This window comes from Sapajus apella, unplaced genomic scaffold (assembly GCF_009761245.1).
Source record: "Sapajus apella isolate SASKATOON/1434 unplaced genomic scaffold, GSC_monkey_1.0 scaffold11, whole genome shotgun sequence".
NCBI lineage: Eukaryota > Metazoa > Chordata > Mammalia > Primates > Cebidae > Sapajus > Sapajus apella.
This window is the reverse complement of record NW_022436951.1, coordinates 1,376,553-1,400,271: the sequence shown is the minus strand read 5'-3', so window position 1 is coordinate 1,400,271 and position 23,719 is coordinate 1,376,553. Positions and strand designations below refer to the sequence as shown.

The following is a 23,719-nucleotide window of genomic DNA, read 5'->3' as shown; positions in this document are numbered from 1 at the left end:
AAATTCAAACGCTTATGATGGAAAGGTAGTGGGATATATGAGGATAGAGTCCAGAAAAGAGGTCTGGGCTAATGATTTAAACTGGGCAGTCATTAGCATGTTGATGTTATTTTAAGTGATTGAATTAGATATTTTCACCTAAGGTAAAGATGTAATAATAGAAAAAAAAGAGTCAAGGTCTGAGCCCAGGGTACTTACTCTAAGATTTCTTTAGATGTCAATAAAAGGCTACAGCTCACAAAGATAACTTTATGGAGGCATGTAGTGAAGGAAGTAAAAGAAGAAAAGTAAGATTAGTGTGGTTAGGAGTAATGTCAGCAAGATGGCAGAATAGGACACTCCAGACTCTCTCTCATGAAGATACTGATTCAACAATACATGGACCAATTTCTTCTATGAGAAATCCTACACTCCAGGTGAACATGAAATGTGCCATATCAAAGCCAGTAGGAAGATTGTTGGGATCTTCTCGCCAGAGTCCCTCCTTCCATCACAGTCATACAATTGGGAAGAAACTTTGAGCTCCCAGATTCTCCCTAGGGAGAGAAAGAGGAAACTAGACAGCATGTCCAATATTCTGACTTTTGGAGAAGGCTGCCTAGGGGACTGGCTTTTGTCTCATCTGTAAAAGAGAGCTAATGAGACCCAGAATATTCTAAATGTCTGGTGGTCACTGAAAACAAAACTACTGGGAAGCTTGCTGCCTCTTCAGAGGGACTGAGGTACAGCTGACAGAAGCCAACACAGTTTAGCAGCCTCTCCCTCAGAAAGGGAAGAGAAAAGTAAAGTATGCCTCCATCCTACTTTTTGGTGAGATACCCAAGGGGTTAGTTTCTGTATATCCTGGCTTTGGAGACTGATATGATCTGGCATATTCTAGATGCCTGGGAAGCTCTGAGAATATAAAATAGCAGGTGGTTTGCTGCTTCTTCAGAGGACTCACAGTACAGCAGTCAGGCATCAGAGGGAGTCAGAGATTAAAAGCTCCTGAAAAAATCTACTAAATCCTCCCAATTAAATATGCACAGGTCCAGAGAAGACACATCCACAGAAAAGGTTTGAGAGTCTTCCAGAAACCCTAGTTAGGCTAAATGATGAATATCTTTCCCTTTACAAACTCAGTCTGTAAAGATTATCAGAGGTGTATTTTTTTCAAGTGTATAAATATCAACACAAAGGTAAAAAAAATATGAATAAATGGGAAAATGATCAAATAAAAGGAATAAAATTTCCAGAAGCTAACCTCAAAGAAACAGAGATATGTGAATTACCTGACAAAGAATTAAAAATAACCATCATAAAGATGTTCATTAGTTCAGGACAACAATACATACAAAAAATAAAAACTTCATCAAAGGTAGAAAATATTTTTAAATAACGGAAATTTTGGAGCTGAAGAATGCAATAACTGAGCTAAAAACTCCACTGGAGTTATTCAACAGCAGACTTGATCAAGCAGAAAAATATTGCAAACTTGAGGATAGATCTTTCGAAATTATCCAGTCAGAGGAACAACAACAAAAAAGAATAAAACAGAAAGAAGACACCCTTAAGGATTCATGGAAAAGAATTAAGCAGGCCAATATACACATTATGAAATTTAAAAGAGGAGAAAAGAGACACAAATGGGGAAGAAAATTTATTTAAAGAAATAATGGCCAAAAATCTTCCCACATATGAGGAAGGAAATAGGCATTCAGATTAAAGAAGCCCAAATCTAAGGAACCCAAATAAGTCATTATCAACACACATTATAATACAATTTCCAAAATCAAAGACAAAGAAAGCAATAAGAGAAAAGTGACTAGTCACATACAAGGAAAATTCCAGATTATAAGTTTATAAAATTGCCAAAATCAAATTTCCAAAATCAAAGACAAAACAAGAGAAAAGTGACTAGTCACAAAAAAGGAAAATTCCAGATTATAAGTAGATTTCTTAGCAGAAAACTTGCAAGACAGAAGGAAATAGAATAATAATAGCCAACCAAGAGCACAATATCTGACAAAATTGTCTTTTAAACACAAAGAAAATGTAAAGGTTTTCCCAGACCGAAAATAAAAGCCTAGAGAATTTATCACCATTAGATCTACCTTACAAGAAATGCTAAAAGGAGTCCGTTAAGTAAAAATGAAAACATGCTACATAATAATGTGAAAGAATAGGAAACTATGTAAACTTAACGGTGAAGGTAAATACAGAGATAAATACAGATTACTATAATACTCTAATGATATGTAAATCACTTTCAATTCAGGTATAAGAGTTAAAAGACAAGAATGTTAAAAATAACTACAGCTATAAAAATATATTAATGGATATAAAATATAAAAATATAATTTACGATAGTAACGTAATGTATGTGGAGGGAGAAGAAAATGTGTAGGGTTTTTGTATGTGATTTATTTATTTTTTAATTTAAATAAAGTGTTATAAGATGTTTAAAACTAATGGTAGCCACAAAGAAAAAACCTATAGAAAATATAAGAAAAGAGAAAAAAATCAGAGTATTACTACAAAAAATATCAATAAACTCAAAAGAGGATAGCAAGGGTGAAAAAGAGGTATGAAAAAGTTACAAGGCAATAAAAAATCACAATTAACAACAATAGTCTTTTCCTATACAATTTTTATAAAATATAAATAGATTAAACTTCCCAAATAAAAACCCAAAGTAGTTGAATGGATAAAACTAAACAGCAAGAACAACAATTCATAAGACCTATGTGCTGTCTACAAGAGATTTGTTTTAGACTTGAGAATATACATAGGCTGAAAGTGAATAGAAAAATATATTCCAGGCAAATGGTAACCAAAAGAGAACAGGAGTGGCCATATTTATAACAGACAAAATAGATTTTAAGTCAAATATTGCTACAAGAGACAAAGAAGGACATTATATGAGTTATATAATTTGATGAGTCAAGTTAACCAGGAAAATATAGCAATTATAAATATATGCATACCCAATATCAGAAAACCCAAATATACAAAGCAAACAGTGACAGAACTGAAGGAAGAAATCAACATACAATAATAGGAAAATATTTCATATCCCTCTTTTAATAATGGATTAATCATCCAGACAGAAAATCATGAAGGAATTGGACTCCAACTGCATTGAAGATAAAATGAACCTAATGAACATATACAGAACATTTCATTTAGCAATAGCAGAATACACGTTCTTCTCAAACACACATAGAATGTTCTCCAAGATTGATCACACAATAGACCCCAAAACAAATCTTAATAAAGTTAAGAATATTGAAATTATACCAAGTATCTTTTTCAACCACAACTAGAAATCAATAGCAGAAAGAAAGCTGGAAAATTCACAAGTGTATGGAAATTAAACGGTGCGTCCTTTAACAACCAATTGGTCAAAGAAGAAATCAAAAGGGAATTTTTAAAAGTATCTTGAGATAAAAAATATGGAATTAAAACACAACATTCTAAAACATATGGAATGCAGCAAAAGCAGTACCAAGAGAGAAATTTACAGTAATCAATGCCTGCATTAAAAAAGAAAAAACCCTAAATAACTTAATTCTATACCTTAAGGAATTAGAAAAAGAATAGCAAACCATGCCAGAAGTCAGTAAAATTAAGGAAATCATAAATATTATCACAGAAATAAATAAAATAGAGAATAGAAAAGGCAATAGAAAAATCAACCACACTAGGAATTTTTTGAAAAGATAAACATAATTGACAAACATTTAGCTAAAGAAAGAGAGAAGACTCAAATAAACGCAATCAAAATTGAAAGAGAAGACATTACAACTAATGCCACAGAAATAGAAAGGATTTTAAGATGCTGCAATAAACAATTATACCCCAACAAATGGGATAGCCCAGAGGAAATGAATAAATTCTTAGAAACATACAACCTATCAAGACTGAATCATGAGGAAATAGAAAATGTGAACAGGCCTATAACTAATAAGGAGATTGATTTAGTTGCTAAAATCTCTCAACAAAGAAAAGCCCAGAACCAGGTGGTTTAAAGGTGAATTCTACTAGAATTAATGCCAATCCTTCTCACACTCTTCCACAAAAACTGAAGAGGAGTGAGCACTTCTAAACTAATTCTACGAGACCGGCATTACACTGATACCAAAGGCAGACAAAGACACTACAAGAAGAGAAAACTATAGGCCAATATTTCTAATAAACGTAAATGAATAAATCCTAAATAAAGTATTAGCAAACTGAATTCAACAACACATTAGAAGAACCATACACCATGATTAAGTGGGATGTATCCATTGGAGGCAAAGATTATTCAACATATAAAAATCAATTAATGTGATACACCATGTTAACAGAATGAAGGATAAAAATAGCATGATCATATCAATAGATGCAGAAAAGTCATTTGATAAAATTCAACATTGTTTCAAACACTCGACAAATTAGGTACAAAAGAAATGTACCTTGACACAATAAAAGCCACATACAGTCATACTCAATAGTGAAAGTTTAAGGTTTCCCCTCTAAGATCAGGAAGAAGGCAGGGATGGCCATTCTTACTGCTTCTATTTATCATAATACTATATATACTAGCCAGAGTAATTAGGTTAAAAAAAAAGGGTATCTAAATAGAAAAGGAAGAAGCAAAATTATCTCTCCAGATTACATGATTTTGTATGTAAAAAACCTAATAAATAAATTTGTTAGAATTAAGCAAATTTAGTAAATTGCAGGATACAAAATCAACACTAAATAATCAGTTGTGTTTTTATACACTAACAATGAACAGTCTGAAAGGAAAATTAAGAAAACAATCCCACTTACAATATTATTAAAAAGAACAAATACTTAGGAATAAAAACAAAGGAGACAAATTTTCAATGATCACTAAAAATTGCAAAACATTGTAGAAAGAAATTAAAGAACACACAAACAAATGAAAAGTCATCATATGTTCAAGGACTGGAAGACTTAACACCGCTCAAATGTTACTACTTCCCAAAGCAATCTACAGATTCAATACAATCCTTATCAAAATCTCATGGCCTTTTATGTAGAAATAGAAAAAATAATCCTAAATTTATATGGCACCACATAGGACTCCAAAATCCTAAATTTATATGGAATCCCATAGGACTAAAAAAAAACTCATAATTTTGAGGAGTAAAAACAAAGCTGGAGGCCTCACACTTTCTGATTTGAAAACATAGTACAATGTGTAGTAATCAAAACAATATATTTCTGGCATAGAGACCAATAAAACAGAATAGGACCAGAAATAAAACATCACACATACCATTAACTTATCTTTGATAAGATACTAAGAATACACAATGGAGAAGGATAGTCTCTTTAACAAAGATGCTGGGAAACTAAATATACACATGAAAAATAATGATTTTGGATCCTTATCTTACACAAAAGTCAACTCAAAATGAAAAGGATATGAATAGATATTTTTCAAAAGAAGTCATACAAGTGGTCAACAGAGATATATAAACAAAAGTTCAATGTCACTAATTATCAAATGCAAATTAAAAATGCAATGAGATATCGTCTTACACCAGTTGGAATGATTATCGTTAAAAAGACAAAAAAAATTGTCTTTTTTTACCCAACTATAAAGACGGTAATTATAAAGACCACAGATGGATAAATTTATAATGAAGGGAAGAAACCAGCCTAAAAAGGCTGAGAATACCCAAAATCAGAATGCCTCTCCCTCTACAGGGGATCACAGTTCCTCATCAGAAACAGAACAAGGCCTGATGGAGAAAGACTGTGTTCCATTAGCAGAAGCTGGCTTTAAAAAGTGGATGATAAGAAACTTCTGGGAATTAAAAGAACTTGTTCTAACCCAATGCAAAGAAACCAAGAACTTTGAAAAAAGGTTTGAAGAAATGTTAACAATAACACACAATTTAGAGAGGAATATAAGTGAATTAATGGAGCTGAAAAATACAACACGAGAACTTCGCGAACTATGCACAAGTTTTAACAGCCGAATTGATCAAGCAGAAGAAAAGATATCAGAGGTCGAAGACCAACTTCATGAAATAAAACAAAAAGACAAGATTAGAGAAAAAAGGATAAAAAAGAACGAGCAAAGTCTCCAAGAAATATGGGACTATGTGAAAAGACCTAATCTACGTTTGATAGGTGTTCCTGAATGTGACGAAGATAATCAATCCAAGCTGGAAAATATGCTTCAGGATATTATTCAGGAAAACTTTCCCAACCTAGCAAGGCAGGACAATATTCAACTCCAGGAAATACAGAGAACACCACAAAAATATTCCTCAAGAAGACCAACCTCAAGGCACATAATCGCCAGATTCACCAGGGTTGAAATGAAAGAGAAAATACTGAGGGCAGCCAGAGAGAAAGGTCAGGTTACCCATAAAGGGAAGCCCATCAGACTCACAGCAGATCTCTCAGCAGAAACCCTACAAGCTAGAAGAGAGTGGGGGCCAATATTCAACATCCTTAAAGAAAAAAACTTTCAACCCAGAATTTTACATCCAGCCAAACTAAGCTTCATAAGCAAAGGAAAAATAAAATCTTTTGTGAACAAGCAAGCACTCAGAGATTTCATCACCACCAGGCCTGCTTTACAAGAGCTTCTGAAAGAACCACTACAAATAGAAAGGAACAATCAGTATCAGCCTTTCTAAAAAATACCAAAAAATAAAGAACATCAACATAATTAAGAAATTGCATCAACTAATGGGCAAAACAGCCAGCTAACATTAAATGACAGTATCAAACACACATATATTGTTATTAATTCTAAATTTAAATCGACTAAATCCCCCAATCCAAAGACACAGACAGGCAAAAAAAGCCAAGACCCATTGGTATGCTACATCCAGATCCATCTCACATGCAAGGATACATAAAGACTCAAAACAAAGGGATGGTGAAAAATTTACCAACCAAATGGAGAGCTAAAATAAATAAATAGAAAGCAGGAGTTGCAATTTTTGCTGATAAAATAGATTTCAAAGCAACAAAGATCAAAAGAAGCAAAGAAGGATATTACATAAAGATAAAAGGATCAATGTAACAAGAAGAGCTAAAGATCCTAAACATATATGCACCCAATACAGAAATACCCAGATATATAAGACTTACAAAGAGACTTGGACCCCCACATAATAACAGTGGGAGACTTCAACATCAATATTAGATAGATCAATGAGACAGAATGTTAACATCGATATCCAGGACTTGAACTCAGATCTGGAACAAGTGACTTAATTAACATTCATAGAACTCTCCACTTTAAATACACAAAATATACATTCATCAGTACTACATCACACGTATTTACAGGTTTAAATGAAATATTGGTTGGCTGCTTGTTAATTATTTTCTTCTCTCATTTTTTTTTAATGTCTTTATTATTAAACACAATTACAGGCATACCCAGTTTTAGACTGCATTCTAGCCTGGGCAATAAAGCAACACCCCTGTTCTCTCTCCCTCTTCCTTTTCCTCTTTCTTCCTTTCCTTTATTCTTTTTTTTTTTATTCTTTTTCTTTCTTTCTCTCGTTCTTAAAAAAAAAAAAAAAAAAGAAAAGACAAAAAAAAAATAGACGTTGGCAAGGATGCAGAGAAAAGGGAAGTCTTATACATTGTTGGTGGGAATGTAAATTAGCACAACCTTTATGGAAAATAGTATGGTTATTTCTCAGATAACTAAAAATAGAACTACCATTTGATCCCACAATCCCACTACTGTCATCTACCCAAAGGAAAAGAATTCAATACAAAAAAGACACCTGCACTCATACGTTTATCTCTGCACTATTCACAATAGCCAAGATATGGAATCAAACTAAGTGTACAACAATAGATGATTGGGTAAAGAAAATGTGGCATGTATACACAACAGAAGACTATAATATTCAGCCATAAAAAAATCATATGATCACTTATTTTGCAGCAACATGAATGGAAGTAGAGGTCACATTATTGTAAGTGAAACAAGCTAGACACAGAAAGACAAATATTGCATGTTCTCACTCATAAGTGGGTGCTAAAATATGTGTACATATGGATGTAGTGAGTGGAATGATAGACAATGGAAACTCAGAGGTTGAGGGGATAAAGGGGAGAGATGCAGAGAAATTACAATGTACATTATTTGAGTGATAGATACCCTAAAAGCCTGGCTTGACCATTATGCAATCTATTTACTTTTATCCCATAAATGTATATATTATATGCGTACACGCACACACACACACACACACACACACACACACACACACACCCTAAACTTAAGACCTGAAACTGTAAAACTCCTGGAAGAAAATGTAGGGGGAAAGCTTTATAAAATTGGGTTTGGCAACGAGTTTTTGGATACAAAATCAAAGCCACAGGCACCAAAAGCAAAAATAAACAAGTAGAACTACATCTATCTAAAAACCTTCTCTGCAGCAAAGGAAATAACAGAATGAAATAGGAGAAAAGACTTGGAATAAGTCTTTTATGATATATGATAAGGGATTAATTTCCAAATATATAAGGAATTCCTACAACTCAATAGCAAAAACCAAATAACCCTATTAAAAATAGACAAATAACAAGTGTAGACATTTTTCTAAAGAAGATATGAAATAGCTAAGAGGTTTATGAAACAGTGTTCAACATCACTAATGACCAGGGAAATGAAAATCAAAACTACAGTGAGCTATCACCTAATACATTTTAGGATGGCTATCATTGAAAAAAAAGAAAATAATAAGTGTTAGCAAGGATGTAGAGAAATTGGAATTCTTGTACACTGTTTGTGGAAATGTAAAATTATGCAGCCTCTATGGAGAACAGAATGGAATTACCTCAAAAATTTAAAAATAGAATTACCACATGATCTAGCAATCCCACTTTGGGGTATTCATCCAAAAAAATTGAAATTGAGATCTTGAATCAGGATCACTATTCTCATTCCAATAAACTTCAGTATTGTTCACAATCTAAATGTATATCAATGGATGAATGGATTAATAAATATGGTATATACATACAAATGTACTATTATTCAGTCATAAAAAGAAGAAAATCTTGTCATATGCTACCACATAAGTAAACCTTGAAGACATTATAGTAAGTGAAATAAACCAGTCACAAAAAGACAAATATTGCATGATTCCACTTAGATGAGGTAACTAGTAGTCAAACTCATTGAAGCAGAGAGTGGAATGATGGTTGCCAGAGACTGGGAGAGAGGGGGAAAAGGGAAGTTTTTATTCAACAGCTATCAAGTTTTAGTCATACAAGATGAAAAAGTTCTAGAGGTCTGCTGTACAATATTGTACGTAAGGTAGCAATACAGTATTGTATTGTATACTTAAAAATTTAAGAGGGTAAATTTCATGTTATGAATGTTATGGCTTTTACCACAATAAAAAGAAAAAATAAGAAACGCTAAGAAGCCAAAGGAATAACGTTTCACGAAGAGAGGTGTGGTGAACCACATCAATGTTGCTGAAAGTTCAAATAAGATGATAGAGAATTAACCATTACTGTGGCAAATTATAGATCATTGGCTACCTTGATAAGCACAATTTTAGTAAAGTGATGGGGAAATGAGATTAGTATGGACTAGGGAGAGAAAGAGATATAACAATCTGAAGGCAGAGAAGATATTTTTACAAGTATCAGAGAAATCATTTAGTGATTGAGGAACAGGTGTGGTAACAAATAGTTTTTTTTTTTTTAAAAAAAGGGGTATTGTTACATATATTTATGTGCTGACTGGAATGATTTACCATAGAGGTAAAGAAAAATGATGAGAAAGAGAGAGTGGATAAATTCAAAAGTAAGCTTTGAAGAGATTTGAGTGGATGGGATCCAGAACACAGGTGAAAAAACTTAGCTTAGGTATGAGCAGGTCCAGGTCTTCCTCTTATCTAAAGGAAATGCAAAGTATATAGAAATAGATGCATTGATGGTTCAATGGTGGGAAACTGAGGAAGTTTTTGTCTATTTGCATCCAGTTTTTAAATACAAAATAATAGGTGAAGTAATCAGTTTAGACAAGGTAGGAAGGAGGAATTAATAGGAATGAAAATGTGTGTGTGTGTGTGTGTGTGTGTGTGTGTGTGTGTGATTTAAACTTTTCTTGATGGGTAAGAGCACATCAATTAACTGTTAATGTGCTTTAATACAATGGAGCCCTTTCTTTAACATAAAATAAGATGTGAAGTAATCAATATAGATGAAGCAGGAAGGTGTTGATTTGAGATCAAGAAGAGGTATAAAATTGTCAGCTCAGAGACAAGAAATGAATTTACTAGGGAAGTGTAGTAAGCCTCTCTGCCTGTATTGAATACCCATTTAAAATTTACAGTCAGAAATTTCCAGTGAGTCTAGTCATCCAAGCTGTGTAATTTTTCTCCAATAATGTTCATCCACTGAAATTTTCTGGGATCTGAGTAGGTAGAAAGTTGAGTTTAACTGAATCGGGGTTTTCCAGGTAAGTAGAACAGAAAAAAGTGAGACAAGAGCATTAAGATCATCTCCAATGGTGTGAATCTCATGCGGGACCAAGAAATTTGGCTTTATCAGCAGAGAAATGAGGACACGAAGGGGTGATGAAGACTTAAAAAAAAACAAGCAACACTCATGGCAGGAGCTTTACATTTTCCTGTCTTTTTTTTCCTGAGAAAGGGCCAGGGTAGGTCACGCAGGTGGGTGTTTAGGGCTAACTCTCTGCTAAGGCAGCTGTGATTATCTCCCTTCTACTCTTCTTCCTCCTCTAAATGGCAACATGGGTGTATGGACTGAGATATACATTGAGATAAGTCCTATTTGCCCACTAGGACTACAAGTGCATCTTTCTCTCCACTACCTTATATGCCATAGGGGGGTTCCAGGAAAGCACAGCAGGAAATTAAAATTACCCTTTACCATAATCCACTTTGCCTCATGAAATAAAAATTTTTCAAGTGAATGGAGGAACCAAATTATCCTTTATAATGTTAATTAAGGATAAATGTAACTGCTTCATAAAAATTAACTCACAGAAAGAATTATTCTATGTAAAACATAACATTAGCTGGCATTTAAGATAGAGTGTTGTAAGAGTTGTCCACTCACAGGATCTGTAATGAAATATAGGAACATAACAAGAGCACATAACAAATCCTCGGGCCATCTGTTTCAGTACCTGACCTCCGGAGGTGACTAATCCTGGCTGCTTCCCAAGAATATTTAACCGTCTCCTCCTGCACCTCTCTTACTGACCTATCTTCCTCTCTTAATAGAGCATAATAAAAACATATGGTGCTGTAAAAAGCTTCTGGCAGCAAAATTCCATCTGAACCATGATTAAATTTTTGCTCACTTTTCCCTTTCTTCTGGAATATATGATATAGATAATTTTTGGTCCTCACTGTTCTGAAATAGATTCGAACCCTATCCATACCAGAAGAGATGAGAGGAGACTATAAACTTCTTGAGGACATTAATTCCGATGACAATGTCTAGGACTTCCTTGAGTGCTTATCATGGTGGCATGTTCTCTGGTTTCCAAAAATGTATACTTTTGGGTGAGAGGCATCCTCACTGGTGGTAATTGTTAAATTTTCCAGCAAACAAAGCTTACCCCGTTAAGCCATGGAACCAAAATGTGTGTGTGTGCACTTGTGTGTGTGTGAGAGAGAGATTTTAACCTTTTCTTGATGGGTCAGAGCACATCAATTAGCTACTAATGTGCTTTCAGACATTGGGGACCTTAGGGATTACTTTAGGGATGTCAGATTATTTGGCTCTATTTACATTATCCCAGGCTGCTCAGTGGGAAAAATATAGACCCTAGTTGTGTTCCCACTCTAGACCTGTCTAAAGGAATGATTAGATTGTACCCACTGGAAGTTTACTTACAAGAAAAAAATCAAGAAGCTTCCTGAAAAAGAAGTTATCTTAACAGGAAGTCAATAAAAACACATATGTGTAGATGCAGAGAGCGAGGCAACATTGAGAATAATGTAGAGAACAAAATCTGTCCCACATATTGTTCTCTGCTCAGCCACATAAAATCAAACCTTAGTTCCAGGGTAACGTAGCAACAACAATATAATAAATATAAACCAGGCAAAAGGATGCTTGGTTTTGGTAGTGCCAGCACTCAGGGCTTCAGCAGTGATGGCATGGTCAGCATTAGAAGTTGGTATCAGCAGCTTCCACAATGGGGGACCAAGGTCTGGGAGTCTTTGACCCCTGTTAGACATTAACATGCTCAACGTTGGGCCTCTGTAGACATAGCATAAGCTCTGGAGGAGCTATTAGTCGCTGTGTTATTTTGGGGATAAATATATGGAAGCACAGTTTCTCTGTATGTCAAAGGAGCAAAGGTGACAGCTCTCCAAAGCTTTCCCAAAACAGGAAAGAAGGAAAATGACAGATACCATGGCGTAACCCAGAAGACTGGCTTATCAATCCAGCCCAAATGATTGGCTTATAGAGCATACTTAAGAATCCATCCAGATTTCTAGAACTATTTGGAAGTTTATTAAGGAGGTATTTGGAAGGAGTTGAACAGCTGGCAGTTGCTGTGACTCTGATTTTACTTTTGGGCTGGTCAAGTGTAGGGAACACTATGTTTCGGGTCAGTGTATTTCCATTTGTTAGTCTTCCCTCATAAATATTCCCCATTGTCATTGCTGATATATGGCACTCAACAGTTTCATCTTCGTTATAATTTGCTCTTTCTATTCTGATTCGGTGGAGTTGACATTTAAATAGGGGTAAATAAACTCTAAGTAAGGTTATAATACATTTTTATATGAGTAAAGTATATAGGCCTTAACGTGTGAACATTGTGGTATCCATTTAAGCAACTAGAGGGCTGCTTGTGTGTGTGAGAAGTTTGACTATTTTAAAACAATTATAGTATCAAACAAACTGACATTCGGTCTAGTGAATTATAAACTGTTATACATGTTTCTATTCCATGTAAGCTATGCTTCAAATAAATGAGACATGGCTTACAAATAAGAACAAGATTAATCATTTTCTATTGAAAACCAATTTACTGTTTGCTTTTGATGTTGATGCTTTAGAGAGCTTTCTGATCCTACGTTTTGCATTATTTCATGATGACACTTTTACTCAAGAAAAATATTGCAAAGTCTAGCTTATGGATAAAATGAATCAATTTGTAACTTAGAAATAGCTGGTCCTGTGCCCAACAAAGAATGACTCCAAATGGACAAAGAGCCAATACAGAGATGTTTACTAAATTGGCATTAGGTTTCACTAGTATTACCAGATGGACTGATTTTAAATGCTATTGATGGCCAATAAGAAGCAGCAAGACGTTAAGGAAATGAGGGGAAAGGTTTTACATTTATCACAGTGACCACATTTGAACATTTGAGTAGCAATTAAATCATATTTATTGCTCAAGGTACATAATGACCTCTAACGTCAGTTATCAGTAATGTCCCTAACTTGGGCCATTAGCTGTGAGTCAAATATGGTGTTCTGGCTTTAAGCATCATTATAAATTTGGAAACATGTATAGACTGCATGGCCCAATAAAAAGGGCCTAGTAAAAAAGTATATTTAAATTGGGCTCTCACATTTACATAAAAGCCCCCTTTAGAGCTACACTAAAGCAGTGTTTCTCAAACTTTAAATATGTATGTAAATCATCTGGGGATTTTGTTAAAATGTAGATTGTAATTAAATAAATCTGAAGTGCGGAGTCTGAGATGCAGCATTTCTACCAAACCCACATGTATGCTGATGCTGTTGGTCCCTGGATCAACTTTGAGTCACAGGGCCTTAGAATATTATTGTTAGAATGTGGAAAAAGCACATGTGTGCATAGGAAGATGCTTTGTGAATGGCAAAGTAGCATACATAACACTTTACATTAACAATAGTAGAGGATTCAATTCATCAGGAAAAGTCCTAGTAGAACAAGTTATGTTTAGATATTGTTCAACTTTTCTTTTAAAAAAAAAAAACTGGGAATTAGAGAGGCAGAACAAGAGGCATATTCATCCTAAACAATGTTGTTGCTTTTTTATTGCCTTGAAGGATTCACTTCTTATCACTATCCACCAAAAATTGGAGGGGGAGGGGGAAACTGCTCTGGTTTTGTTCTTTAGAAGTTTGTACAATTAGACCCAGTCCCGGATACATCCTAGAGATTGACTTAATCCAAGTAAAACAGAAATAGCAAATTACAAAGAAGAGGAATATGGTTGGCTCCAGGAACACAGGCAGCAACAAAAAGGGATCACTGCTGGGGGAAGAAATTAAAAGCTAGTGACATCAGACACAAGAACAGAGACTCGGAGCTGTTTAGACCCAGAGCTTTTTAAACACTTAGCTTCCCTTACTGAACCTGTTGTTTTTTATTGGTGTTTGCATTTTCTAAAGGAAATGAACAAAATTCACAGGCATAATCATCATTTCTGTGTTCCTTATCTAAAGTACAATCAACAATTCCCTGTTGGAGAAAACATAGACTCTTTCTGAGTTTCCAGTCCTACAACATTTTGGCCAATATGTTATTATTACATAGTCAGTTTGTTGCACTATATGAAAAAGATTTTTATCACATATTAGAGAATGCAAAGCAGTCCCCTCCCATGGGCTAAATCATTCCCAAGCTTTTACATTTTGGACAGGATGACTCTCTGTCACAGACGCAGATTACCAACACCTTACTTGTTCCCATGGTGAATCTCTTTACAACAGTTCTGGAGCCACCATGATTACAGAGTTAGAACTCTGCTTCAGAGAAACTGAATTTTCATCAGTCTGACTTTTACCTAAATTTTATACTTTGTCTTCCTACTTCCATCTCTGTTTATCCTCTCTCACTTGCTTATAGTGAAAGGCAGTATCATTCACAATCCAAAATGCCATTATTAAACAAATATGCATGAATGAAAACTTAGTTTAGTGCCATCAGAGAGAGAGAGAAAAAGAAATGACAAGGCTGAAATGTAACTGTCAATGTGTTTGGGCTTTGTCATTTCTTTAAAAAATAAATCGAAAGTGAAATACTAATACCAATTACTAACAATTCCTCAGCCCAGTCAATATCATGTCATGAAGCCATTTAAATGCAAAATAGCTATTGAGAGATTACTCTGAAAGCATTCAAAATGTGGATATTTGAGAAATATTTAAAGACCACCAGAACTATGCTCTGGTAAAATATTGACACACCTGCAGATTGTTTTTTTTTCTGTAACTCTGGGTAATCTGGGTAATCTAGGTCAGCTGCCCCAAGTAGGCAGCCTTATATTTAGGCAGCTCTTCATTCTCCAGCCGCTTTACCTAAGAAAACCTGAAGCTTTGAGGCTGACTGAGCAGCAGTTCCCCTCAACAGAAACACTTGTGTGGTGCATCAGGAGTGGTTTTAAATGGTGGAGATAATTACTTAATTTGAGCTGTAGCAACTGGCCAAGTAAACATGCAGCAGCCAGAAAGCTATTAGCATGATTTTAAGGCAATTATTCCATTAGTGTTTAATAGTCTCCAATTAGTCTTCTCTGACTATCAAAGTTTGAATATCTTTTTTTCCTCCAAAAATTCTCAGTACTGAGTAATGTAAAAAGGTACCAAACCTGCTTTTAAACCTGGTTTTATATGTGTGGATCTTCCAAACCAATTTACACAAACGTGGGGGTATTCAGGAGTATAGATTTGATGAAATATGTTGTGTCTATTTATTCTCACAAGTATTGGAGTGAGAAGGGGAAGTTTTACAAGGGATCCATTTTTGTATAATACCAAAAGGAGTTGGGAAAACAATATAAATTCCCATGGAAGCCCAATGCCATCATCTTTATGCCTGTACTCTAAGATCGCCCAAATACCAAAGTCTTTCACCTCAGGTTTCATTTTGTCCCAGGGGAGGAAAGGAAAATTACTCTGTTCCCACGAATGCTTCGTTCCTTGTTTCCTAACCCTGGTTAGTCATAGTTGATGCTGAATCATCCAGATGCAAATCACAAAGCCTTTCCCTCCAAAATTTTTAGAGTATCTTCCCAAAGGTCCAATTAAGGGGTAAGATCCCTGAACTGATAGGGATAGATAGTAAGTCCTCGCTTAGCTTTAGTTTTTTCATCTGTGACATGGAGGCAATAGGGCCCACACTGCCTTCTTCATAGGGTTTTGGGAGGATGGTGTGAGCTTGTGTATGTAACAAGCTTTGAAAAGTGATATATTGCAGAAATGTAAGGTAGGTTCAAAAAGGTATGATACATCTCTCAGAACTAGACAAGAAAACTTAGGCTTTTAACTCTGCATTTCTAGAGAGTCACCTGCCAGAAGGTTTGCATCACAGTGATCGCCCTTCTTAACTTCTATGCATACAAAACATTCAGGGGAGACTGTGAAAGCAACTGTCTAAAATCCAAATAACAACAAACGAAGAAAAGGAATGGGGATGACTGTGGAAGTGAGAGTGGAGCTATGCCCAAGTTGTGCTTTCTACTGTCTCCTTAAAAAGAGCAATCCTCAGGTTCACCTAGGTAGCAGAGTAAGTGCAGCATGGAGAAGCTGGGGTTGGTTCTTTTCCTTGGAGATCCCTGGCTTGTAGGAAGCTATCTGTTGAAGAAGGACAAAAGGAGACAACCCCTTCTGTGGATAGCACTTGTAGTGCAGCCTGTGCCTGCCATTGCTGCCAAACATCTACTTGACTAACAACCATTCATCTGAGCGACAACTGATCAATGGCAGCACTGTTGGTGGGAGCATCTAGTGATTTTCAAAATAACCCTTCTTTTTTTGTTTTTGTTTTTGTTGTGTTTTGTTCTTTATCATGTTTTCCCCCAATAGCTGAGAGGGGGCGCTGGATGGGGCAGATCAAGAGGAGGTAAACCAGAAGGTTGAATTTATTAACCCAACTCAGCTCAGGGCCAGAAGTGAATTGTTCATGAGTAATTTGCCCTCCAGCCCAGCTCTGAAAAGATCAGGTGTGTGCTCCCCCAGCCCAACTGCATAGCCAAATTGGTAATGAAGTATGACCATGTTCCCAGCTGTCATTGTTGTAAACTGTCCTGAAACGACCCTCCCTCTTGGATACCTGAGCTAGGGGTTGCTAGGAACTCCTACCCTAGAAACCTGCCCAGTCTCTTGTCCAAGTCTCACACGTCAAGCTGAAGCTTCTTGATCCCTCGCGTCTCTTCCTCGCTTTGTCCACGCTTCCTTCCTTCTAGGCTGTCTGGACACATTCTCAGTCACCTTTCCCCTACTATTTGCCTATTAATCCCACCCCTCCCCTCCAGGACAAGCAGGGTCCCCTGCCCAGCTTCTGTCCCGAGCAGCAAACGCAAGATCCTCAAGGGTTTGCTTTTCTCACCTGGCGAAGTGTGTTGCTAACACGCACTTGGACCAGACCGGTCCACTTGGCCAGCCCCCCGGGGTCACGCCGATACAAAACGGTGCCCTCTGCCCGTCGCCCCCTTGGGCTCCTTTTCAAGGGCAGCTATCACGCCGCCTCCAGTCCCTGAACTTTCATCACTCTTCGGGAAGCGCTTTGTCTTTTTAAAGGAGATTGGGGACGAATATTAATGGCTCTAGCTGAGAATCTATCAATCCACTCAATTCCGTGCCAGGGATGGACTCAGGTCCGTGCACTGGAGCCGAGCCCCTGACACTAGCTAGCGTTCACCGCACACGGTCACCCCACAGACCCAGAAATTGCTCCCACTCTCCTAGATCTGCAGGGAAAACCACAGAAGGGGGTCACGAGGCACCATCCTGGAGCCCAGCTTCTCCTCTGCCCCAGTCCTCCGCACACAACCTGCTTCCAGAGCCCAGGAGAAAAGCAGTCACCTTGACTCTAGCGCCTCGGTCCTTAGAGGTTTGGAAAACGCCAGGAAGCCAAAGGCTACCAGGCACGCGCTCGCCTGGCCTGAGACCCACCCTGGAAGACGAGTTTCCCTCCCGCGGGCATCGTGGCAAGTTACCACTTAGTGGCAGATAAAGCAGGGCGGGGCAGGTGGAGCGGGCGCCGAGCGCCTAGCCGGCAGCCCCTGCGCGCCTACCTGGAATGGCTAAATTGGTGAGGGGGATGCTGTGGATGCTCTCCGGCAGAGTTGCCATCCAGTCGGCTAATTTCAGCTCGTTTTTCCCCTGAGACGAGGCCATCGTGCTAGTCGGCGTGCAGCGCGCTGGTCCCCGCACTCCACGGGCAGGTTGGCAGGCTGCTGCCGCTAATCCAATGTTTGCTCCAGCCCCGCTAGAGTTTACACTCCTCTCTGCGCCACACCCACAGGATGGCGCAGACACATGCTAATTTTAATAATTATTCAAAACACCCCATGCTCCCTTAGTGCTTTCGCCAGGCTCCGCTGGAGCTTTTGTTCCTGACGTCCGTGATCAGCTCTCTCCCCTCTCCCCTCCCTCCCCAACTCCCTCCTCCCGTCTTATCCTTCCTAGGCGTCTCTCTGCCTTTCCTCGCCATTCTGCAGCTTTCCCTGGTTTCTTATGTTTCTTTCCTTTTCATTTTTTTTTTTTTCAACTCCTTTGCCCATGACTTGCTCGGTTCTTTGGTGTGACTTTCTCGTCCTGTTTGTATGCAAAGACAGTCTTGCAGTTGAACCTAAAATCCTGGTAGACTTTGCGATGTTATTACCTCCCAAGGAACCGACTTCTCATGCTGGCTTTCAGGGCTTTCCATCCCTATCAAAGAGCTTTCCTTTTTGTAATCTACAGCAGGTTATGCCTTTCCTCAGCCAGAGACCACAACCCTGTTTATTAAAAAATGATTATCTTTACTTACTCTTTTGCCTACTTTGTCCAATAGCTGATAAGTGTGGGTCAATGAAGGGCATGGTAAATTCTAGGTGGTTCCTACTTAATCCTGGGTACCTTGCTCCAGACGTTTCAAAGTCAAGAAATGCTACTTCCGCTTCTTTTCTCAGATCATGAGAAGTCTATGTTATTTCTATGGAGAACACTATCTCTGACCTGTCAGTTTCATGGCACTCAGGGTAAGACTGGAGCCTTATGCTGGAAGAAAATCACCACATCTCCCAGTGACATGCTCTAATTATTGCCAGTAGCATTTGGTGGAATCTATTTGGCACCATTCAAAGTGATCTATGTGACTGTCTGGATTTTCATTCCTTTGCAGACTGGAAAGATGTGCCTCTCTCAAGAGAAATCACTCACTGCATCTCCAAAGAACTGTCTGGGTCCACCTGCTCTCAGATGAGTAAAAGGAAAGAGATGAAGTTTTGCAAATATAATGAGATCAGCGGTTGCCTGAGTAGGAATTTTAGGAGATGAACTAAAAGTGTGATAGGCCTTTGTAACCTAGGAAATGGATATGCAATAAAGAGACCTCTGTTCTTTCATGCCAGGATTGTGTAAATTTTTATTTTTCTATAGGAAATGCTATTAGACTGGGGAAATGACAATCAACATAGGAGAGAGCGAGCCATGAAACATGAGAATAATTATTTAAGGTTAGTAAATCCATTTAATCCCAAATAGCATTTACAAAAAAGAAGAAAAAACCCAGAGCCTAGCTTATTTTCTATGAAGATGCTAAGTCCAAAGAATATTCACCCACAAATGGGGAGAACTATGGGAAAGAGAGAGAGGGGAGAGATAATGCCTTATTTTGGTGATCAAATTTTCCATTCTCCTTATAAAGGAAATTCATACCTTCAAGAGGACCTGGTACAGTTATCTTTAGTGATGAGGAAGAGATGTACTGAAAATTTTTCCCCAAATAAATCTTAATATACGTGCTAGTTCAATAGAGCCCATGCATCCTTTTAATTAGGATGATAATTTAGCTTATTATAGGACTCTTGGTCAAGGCATCTACAAACACCACCCTTCTGCAAGAAACCTACAAACATCACCTAATGCTGGTGATCTCTGGGCATAATTGCAGGGTAGTGAGGAAAGTTCAAATCTAGCAGTCAGCTGCTCTGTCTCTGAGTAGTTTGGGCAGGTCTTCTAGTCTCTGCCAGCCCCAGTTTTCTCCATTATACAATGGTAGTAAGAACTCAGAGATTTGTGGTGAAGCTTTCAGAAGAGAGTGCATATATGTTTATTAAGATAACAGGATATGTGTATTTACCACTCTTTGTCTTTTCTACACTTACAAAGTATTTTTTCCAAAAGCATGAAATAATTATTGAACTGGGGTATATTTTTAATAAGACACATTTTAGAAACATGCCCCGTTCAAGTATATTGAGCTTATGTGGCCCTAAAAGTTTACAAAGCATTTTTTAAAAAATGAAACCACCTTAAATGGTGAAGAAACTTCCCTCTGTAAAGAATCATACTGTCTTTTGGCAAAACAAACAAACAATCCCTTCACTGTTTTATCTGATTTGCACTTCAGGATTTTAAATGTCTTGGTTTAACACAAGTTATTATCATTTTCTACATGCAACCTTTGAAAAAAGACAGGCCTGAAAGTTGATAGTTATAAATTTCTTTCCCAGTCTTATAATCAATATTTTGGGCAATTATGTGACCCTGTTTCTCCATCTTTCCATCACCAACCCTGCTGACATTTACTAAATCACATTAGGAAAATTATGTAATTTCTCTGGGCTTTAATTTTGTCACTGGATTAATCAAGGTTCTCCAGAGAAACAAAAGCAGTAGTATACATATATAGAGAGATTTATTTTAAAGAAATTGTCTCATATGATTGTGAGAACTGGCAAGTCCAAAATTTGTAAGGCAAACCAGAAGGCTAGAACATCAGATAAGAATTGTTCTTGCAGTATTGAGTTCAAAATCTGTAGAGCAGGCCAACAGGCAAGGAACTCAGGAAGGATACCTATGTTGCAGTTTTGAGGCAGAATTGCTACTTCTTCAGAAGGCTTTAGTCTTTGTTCTTAAGGCCTTCAACTGATTTAATGAGGCCCACCCACATTATAACAGGTAATGAGCTTTACTCAAAGTCAAATGATTATAAATGTTAATCACATCCACAAACACCTTCACAGCAACATCCATACTAGTATTTGACCAAGCAATTGGGCATCATAGCCTAGCCGAGTTGACATATAAAATAAACCATCACATCCACTAGCAAATTAACTAGAAGTTACTATCAAACTCTATGGCCCCCTTTGACTATTATTCTATAATTTTGTTTGCTTTCTGATACTTTATCATATTATATACCTGCTGGAAATAGTGAAAGGAGGCATGTAATATTTACTTTCAACTTTTAATTCATGCAGACAACTCAAGATATGGACCAACGTTTTTTCCCCACAAAACAAATGAGAAAATACCAATGGTTTTTAATTATGGCATTTATGGTAGCCTATCTCTGAAAATCAAATCTTTTCAGTCATAAATGAAAAGAGGAAAAGCACTCATTGCAGTGGCTTCATGCTACCACCAAAAGTTGTTTGTGTAATGATCTGCTATCCATCAAATTCATACCATGCAAAGTTGATGAACATGCATACTCATCTGGAGCATTTTCTCACTTCATATCCTCTTTCACTCATAAAAATACATGACTCTTTGCTATGTACTTTATTCCATTAGTTCATAATCTTTCTTAATCTTTGGAGATATATATTTTATATATTTTATTTTTATAACTGAATTGATTTTGAATTATGTTCTGAAAAGCAAGGCTTCTTATAGGTCAGAAAACTTCAGAACATATTTTAGTTGAATAATATTTTAAAAGAAGAACATTGTCTAAAACAATTCAGTCAAATTATTTTTATAAACACAGTATTCTAAAATATACACTTAGAGTCAGACTTAAAACACACCCAAAAGGACAATAAAGAACCTTTGTGAAATTGACTATTAATAATCTATTTTTTACCATTCCCTAAGTTGTTTATTTAGATATTTCACCTAAATCATTTGACTGTGTTTTAAAGACAAAAAATGTTTTTTTGCTTAAATTTAAAGTGGAAAAAATAGTGATGACCTTCTCTTTCCGCCACCGGTTTAACCCCGCAGAGTTTTCTGTCTTATCCCTCTTGTCCTCCCATTTCTCTCTTGTCCTTCCCTTTTATATGTCAGCCCAAAACAAGGTAATTTACAATCACTGCATGTAATCTACTGGCTAGAATCACCAGCTATGGAATCTGGTGATTCAAATCTAGGTCTTCCCAGTCAATTACTATGCATTTCTTGGTATCTTTTTCTGAAGTATAAAGAATGATTATTTTCTTTTGGAGGTGGAGAAATGGAAGATGCTATGAAGCTTAATAAAGTAAGGAAGGCAAAGTTTATTGAACAGACTGGAAGACCAAAAATTATACTTTTACATATGCTTCTTCTTCCCACTGTGACTCTGCTAGTGCACATGAAATGAATGTACTTCATACTTCCATCTATCAAAATTCTTTCCATTCTAACCAACTCCTCTTTGTGATTTCTCTTACTATCCATAAGTAGATCTAATTTTTCTTAATCTCTGTACACCCATTGTGGTTTGCTTACAGTATTGTATCTCTCATTCCCTAGCTAGTCTTAAAGCATTATGTAGGCAGGGATGGTGTCATGTGACACTCTCTAATGTCTTTCACAGAGCCCAAGACATAATAAGGGCTCATTCTAATCATCCATTTTACTCACTTATTTCATAAATATTTATTGAGTGTCTATTATGTGCTCTGTCTCAGAAAGAAAAAATACAGCAGCAAGTCCCCAAACTCTTTTAGTTGATGCTTCAGGCAGAAAGTGGCAAATAATAGCTTTATGGCTCAATAAATAAATGACTTCATTGTATCTCTTATCTTAATGGCAAAACCCTAATTTTGCATGCCTATTTTTAGCACTTCCATAAGTAGCAAAGCACCAAAGACTGACACCTTAGTTTTGAAAATACATTTTAAAAGAAAAATTGCTTCAGATTTGTTCTGTCTCTCTACACTGTTTCCCTTAATATTTCCCATCTCTATTGCTATCTTCCCTAATACGATAGGGAATAAATGTGGAAATAACATGATAAACTCTTCTAGATCTCAAGGGGTCATTAATACAAAATGTTTGATTTTTCAGAGCTTGGGGATTGGTGGGGTGGGAGTAGCCTGGGAAGGGAGAGAGAAACTGTTTTAAATTCATGTGCAGAGTAAAAAACAATCCTGGAACTATTCCACTCATCACTGCTAAAAACTTAGGAACATCGTACACCAATGCTTGTAGCAGCATTATTCACAGTTCCCAAAAGGTGGAAACACAAATTTTCATTGGCAGATTAATGGACAAACAAAATGTGGTATATACATACAATGGGATATTATTCAGCCTTAATAAGGAATGAAATTCTCATACCTGCCACAACATGGATGAAACTTGAAGACATATGCTATGTGAAATAAGCCAGACACAAAAGGACAAATATCATTCCACTTATATGAGATACCTAAAATAATCAAGTTCATGGAGACAGAAAGTAGAATAATCGTTATCAGGGGCTGGGGCAGGAAGAAATAGGAATTTTTTGTTTAACAGGTACAGAGTTTCAGTTTAGGATTCTGAAAAGTTTCTAGAGATAGTGGTGGTTGCACAACAATGTGAATGTTTTTAATGCCACCGGATTGTACCCAAACTGGTTAAGATGGTCAACTGCATGTTATGTATACTTCACTACAATAAAAATGACCGTTGACTCTGTTGAGCAAATGTATCCTATTTGTTTTATGTTATAAAGTGGCCATTGTAGCCACTTAGTATTAATAATATTCTCCAGCTCATGACTACCAAGAACACATCTCAAGTTGAACAAATTGAACTTATCTCTTGT

General features: G+C 36.6%; 1 protein-coding gene across 1 annotated transcript in view; it reads right to left on the bottom strand.

Moving 5' to 3' along the window:
* PLCXD3 (phosphatidylinositol specific phospholipase C X domain containing 3) overlaps positions 1–18,442 on the bottom strand; it is a 196,618-nt gene extending 178,176 nt beyond the window's left edge. The window contains exon 1 of the mRNA XM_032278861.1: positions 18,003–18,442. Within this exon, the coding sequence (XP_032134752.1) occupies positions 18,003–18,105 (103 nt within the window). The 5' untranslated portion in view covers positions 18,106–18,442. The remainder of the gene's footprint in view (positions 1–18,002) is intronic.
* Positions 18,443–23,719: the final 5,277 nt, after the last annotated feature.